We start from the raw sequence: 5,483 nt of genomic DNA on the forward strand, positions 1-5,483 counted from the left end.
GGGCCGCGGGCAAGGCAACCATAAGAAAAGCCCCCCCCCCCCCTTCTCCATCTAATCCTCCCCCTTTGGATTACCCTGAACCCGATAGGTGGTTATCATCTTGTTTAAATTGTTGTTTTGGCATATTCGTAACTAATGAATTTTGTTTATAATCTAATCAGGATTTTTGCTTATGCTATTTGTTCCACTTCAATAATAATTTAAGCACTCCAGTTTGATAATTTTTTGTTGGGTTGCCTTTTGCCTTCTATGGTCTCTTCTTCATGATTGACACCATTTTTTATAAGTATTTTACTTGCTGAAAGATCTTTTTTGTCTTTTCTTTTCTTTTTCTTTTTTTTTTTTTTCTTTTCGTGGTCAATAAAGATCTGGGGTCTTTGCAACAGTCTATTAGGTACAATTTTCTGAAATGAGTTTTGGCTACTGATTGGAATAAACTTTCTGTTGCTAAGACTGATGCTCTTCTTTCCCACTTTGTAGAAATTATTAAATGTGTTTGATTTCAAGAACTTGGACCTCAAGAGTTCAATTCCAAACAAGAAATAGATCATTTTTGGATGATGATAATATTATTATTGAATCTTAATCCTTTCCAGAAACTTTTAAGCTTCTCTAAATCATTGTGATGGACTTAGAAATTATCCAAATATTGAAATCTTTTGGAATCCTTTTTATACGTAATTTATAGTGTTTCAAAGTCAATTTTTCGTATTCATGAAATGTTAAGATTTGATGGATCTTAACTGTACAAGGAAAATTTTCCAAGCGCAACTACTTTCTCATTTGTAAACCTTATACAACCCGAAATGTTTTCTCTTTTCTTTTGTGTTTGTTTTCTGCTCTCCTTGCTGTTGTCGCCTCATCGGTCTATCCAGTTGTGCTCATTCTATTTCTTGTTACTGGTTAATATATCCTGTACAGAATTTGAGGTCTCAGTGACAAGAGCTAATGACTGTACGTGTTATCCCTACTAATTTATGCTCTTCAAAGCATAGTGTTAGATAGATATGTTGTCCATTAACCTATCTACCTGATATCTGCATGTTTCTGCATATGGATTCTTTACAGGGTGGGATAAATGCTGCACTAGGAAATATGACAGAAGATGATTGGAGGTGGCACATGTATGACACGGTTAAAGGAAGTGATTGGCTAGGTATAGTAGTTCTTATTATTAATTTTTTCTTTCATTATCTGCGCTCTAGGACAAATGTTCAATGTTAAAAATTAAAACAGCATCCTTTGACAAGAGCGTCTCTGTAAACACAAATTCCCCCTTCCTTTTTTTTTTTTTGGAGTAATTGTTTGCAGAAAAAGCAATGATTTTCCTGGAGTAATTGTTTGCCCAAATTTAATATTTTCTTTAAAGTGCAGGTAGTAATTGTAGTTATGAGGTTCATAGTTCTTTATAAAGATGTGTGACTTTTGTCAGAAAGAAATAAAAAATTACATAATCTCCAAGCCAGATGATTACTAGCTTCAAAGTTCTTCTACTTCGTTTATCTTTACGATGCTCCTGTTCTGTTTCTTAGGTGACCAGGACGCCATTCAGTACATGTGCCGTGAAGCACCAAAAGCAGTTATCGAGCTTGAAAATTATGGGTTACCATTTTCCCGGACAGAAGATGGGAAGATATATCAACGTGCATTTGGTGGTCAAAGCCTCAATTTTGGAAAAGGTATGTTCACAGGTTTGGTGGAAACATGGTACAGGATATTTTACGTAATTCATTTGATTAGGCCCTAACCATATTTATAGGTGGACAGGCATATCGTTGTGCTTGTGCTGCTGACCGGACTGGGCATGCTTTGTTGCACACTCTGTATGGCCAGGCTATGAAACATAACACACAATTTTTTGTGGAATACTTCGCCCTTGATTTACTCATGGGCAATGATGGTATGCTCTCCCATACTCCCTTCTCTATGTGTTTTATTTCTGATCCCCTTTACCCATCCCTATCATAAGCCTGCAATGACTGCAGAATATCTTGCATATTTATCTATCTTTATTGCACGTTTACCTTTTTCTTATTTATTCTAGGTTGTGAGATTCACTGAAATTTAAAGTATTGGTAGATAGACGGGATATCTTGATATCCAGTTTAACCAATGAAATTTCTTGCTATCCAGCTTGATGAACATGAGCTACAACTTATAGCATATATTTCTTGATTGATATCAGGTAGCTGCCTAGGTGTAATTGCCTTAAACATGGAGGATGGCACCTTGCACCGGTTCCGTGCTGCCTCTACAATTCTGGCAACTGGGGTAACCTTTGTTGTTGAAGCATCTTTAGGCTTTAAGCTATGCCTGTGCAATGATTTTTGCTAATATTTTTCTGTTATCACCTGAGAAAAATTGCGTCTTGTGATGTTTTTTTCAGGGTTATGGTAGAGCATACTTTTCTGCGACATCTGCTCACACTTGCACTGGAGATGGCAATGCTATGGTTGCTCGGGCAGGACTGCCACTCCAGGTTTATATAACATATATAACTACCAGCATCTTGGAGTAAGGGGTATTGGCAGTGGGCTGTACTAAGGAAATAACTGTTTCTCCTGGAACTAATAATATGGATTCTTATTGTCAGGATCTTGAATTTGTTCAGTTTCATCCAACGGGCATATATGGTGCTGGGTGTCTCATCACTGAAGGTTAGAATCCTTTTACTTTCATCCTCCTTATACTTTTTCCTCTTCTGTGATATATGAATTTATTTCTTTCCTTAGCTCTTTCCATCTTGATATTTTGCATTCATTTTACCATGGTCAGGGTCCCGAGGTGAAGGTGGTATTCTTAGGAATAGTGAAGGTGAACGATTCATGGAACGATATGCTCCAACAGCTAAAGATCTTGCATCTAGAGATGTTGTATCAAGATCTATGACCATGGAGATCCGTGAAGGGCGTGGTGTTGGTATGTAATATATAGTCTGCAGATGGTCTTGTTTATTTAAGTTTGCTGCAGTTTCTATACACATCTGATTATGTCATCTCCCATATATATTATTCCAGGACTACCCGACTACCTAATGTTGGTTCTCTTGAGTTCTGAGTCTAACTCGTGACTATGAATGAGTACTTCTTCTTTTTTTAACTAATAAAGTAGAGGCTCCCAAGCAATCCCTGTCAAATTGAATTTTCCAGTCATATCTTTACTTGCTTGACAATTGAAGCCAGTTGATTTTGTTTTGATGACCGGTTCCCATTTAGAGCCATGGGAGTTATTGAAATGCTGTCACTTACCACTATATGTAATCCTTTATTCCACAATTTGTGGGTGGCAATTGCCTACACCGCCCCTTGGGAATCCAGATTCCGGTGTCCAGTTTGAAGGCAGGCACTCTGAGCTTGTAGCAACGGCCTTTTCCTGTCAAGTTGTGGGTTTCAAGTGCGTGCCTGATGTTCATCGTGGTTAAAGGACATCTTCTTCTGCTGCTCTTATTCATTTGTGGATATGTTCTTTCATTTCTGTTTCTTTGTCTTTTCTTCTTGCCACGTTGCTATAGTGCAGTCCTTTAGTAGGGGCAGTGGATTAGGGGCTGACTGGGGTTGGCTGAGGGTTTAGAAATGGGTTGGTGAAACAACATTCATAGTCTATCTCAGCTATCAAAATCACAAGGAAATATATCATGTCACAACATGTACATTAGTACAATTGTGTCAGGTGACTGCAAATCTTTATGTCAGGAGCAGTTTATGTTTAGAGTTCCAGGAGTGATGATATATTATTCTTTCATGGTAGGTAAATCAGAAATAACTATACTTGGTTTGTTGGGATTTGGTTGTCTAGATAAACTGAAAGATACAATTATTGAAGATAACTTTTTATCCTCTGGAATTCATAATTATTACATGTTGTGACATTATTCTTGGCATTTGTAGGACCCTTGAAGGATCATATCTACCTTCACTTGAATCACTTGCCTCCTGAGGTCCTTAAGGAAAGACTTCCTGGCATTTCCGAAACAGCAGCTATTTTTGCTGGTGTGGATGTTACAAAGGAGCCAATCCCTGTCCTACCAACTGTCCATTATAACATGGGTGGAATTCCCACAAATCACCATGGAGAGGTAAAATTGTCGACTAGTTACTGAGTAAATGGTCTAAAAATTTGATTTCGTTTTCTGAAGTTTTGCATTCTCATGAAGGTGGTTACCATCAAAGATGATGATCCAGATGCTGTGATTCCTGGATTATTTGCCGCTGGAGAAGCTGCTTGCGCATCAGTTCATGGTGCCAATCGACTGGGAGCAAATTCACTTCTTGATATTGTTGTTTTTGGTCGGGCTTGTGCTAACAGAGTCGCGGAGATCCAAAGACCAGGTGCCTAACCATTTGTTGATAAAGTGATCACATGCTTTTATGGTCCATGTATAACGATTCTCAGAAAGTTACTTCTGATGCTGCAGGAGACAAACAAAAGCCACTCGGAAAGGATGCTGGAGAAAAAACTATTGCATGGTTGGACAAACTTAGGAACTCAAATGGTTCCCTTCCAACCTCCAAAATCCGGTTGAACATGCAACGGGTAATGCAAAACAATGCTGCTGTCTTCCGGACACAGGAAACACTTGAGGAAGGTATGCAATAGGATCTCCTTTTTCCAGTCTTAATGCGCATATTGCCCCACGCACATTTAACTCCTTTCACTCATTATTTTTTCGTTATTCCTTTAAGGTTGTCAGTTGATTGATAAAGCATGGGACAGTTTTCATGACGTGAAGTTGAAGGACAGAAGCTTGATATGGTATCTTTTGTTTTGGAAAAATGCCATTTAGTTGTGTTAACATTTTGATCTTGTTTTCCTTATTTGTTTCCTGTTCTTAACTTTTTCTGTAGGAACTCAGACTTGATAGAAACTATTGAGTTAGAAAACCTTTTGATTAATGCATGCATCACCATGCACTCTGCTGAAGCAAGGAAAGAAAGTCGAGGAGCTCATGCACGTGAAGATTTTACGGTTAGTTCTAAATCTTAGCTTGAAGGTTCTTACCATTTCGTCAGCTCTCTTTCATGACTGAATGTAATGGTCTACCTTTGCAGAAAAGAGATGATGAGAACTGGATGAAGCATACACTAGGGTAAGCCTTTTCTTTTGCAAGTTCTCTTTCTTGTACTATCATTAGGTTGTCAATTCACGGTCAGAATAGCCATCAAATCTCATTGGTTCTTGATGAATTATGTGCATCATATGTGGGCCTGTTGAGAGATGAGGAATCAAATCATCTGTAATTAGCCACCTAAAGATATATGTGGGGTTGGGCAGACACATACTGTGCACACATCTGTGAACCTATTCTCTCTAATGTATGGGCATGGCCCACGGCCCACCTGCTGCTATGTGGATTCCTCTTCAATTGTCAAGTCAGTCCAGAGTCATGCGTCTGTCTCTGGCTGTGATGCCGGATAACTAACTTATGGTACTCACTAAATTCCTAGTAATTTGTTAGGCCCTGATACTTTCACTGGATATCATGC

The 5,483-nt window shown here is 38.4% G+C and overlaps 1 protein-coding gene across 1 annotated transcript in view; it reads left to right on the forward strand.

The window, feature by feature from the left end:
• LOC105177982 (succinate dehydrogenase [ubiquinone] flavoprotein subunit, mitochondrial) overlaps positions 1–5,483 on the forward strand; it is a gene marked incomplete in the record, with an annotated part of 7,598 nt that overhangs the window by 1,087 nt on the left and 1,028 nt on the right. The window contains 13 exon segments of the mRNA XM_011101301.2: positions 1,069–1,156; positions 1,533–1,679; positions 1,760–1,900; positions 2,186–2,271; positions 2,387–2,479; positions 2,594–2,657; positions 2,776–2,919; positions 3,888–4,075; positions 4,154–4,328; positions 4,415–4,585; positions 4,683–4,752; positions 4,845–4,965; positions 5,049–5,086. Coding sequence (XP_011099603.1) covers positions 1,069–1,156; positions 1,533–1,679; positions 1,760–1,900; positions 2,186–2,271; positions 2,387–2,479; positions 2,594–2,657; positions 2,776–2,919; positions 3,888–4,075; positions 4,154–4,328; positions 4,415–4,585; positions 4,683–4,752; positions 4,845–4,965; positions 5,049–5,086 — 1,526 coding nt within the window.

Source organism: Sesamum indicum, linkage group LG15, assembly GCF_000512975.1.
Source record: "Sesamum indicum cultivar Zhongzhi No. 13 linkage group LG15, S_indicum_v1.0, whole genome shotgun sequence".
NCBI lineage: Eukaryota > Viridiplantae > Streptophyta > Magnoliopsida > Lamiales > Pedaliaceae > Sesamum > Sesamum indicum.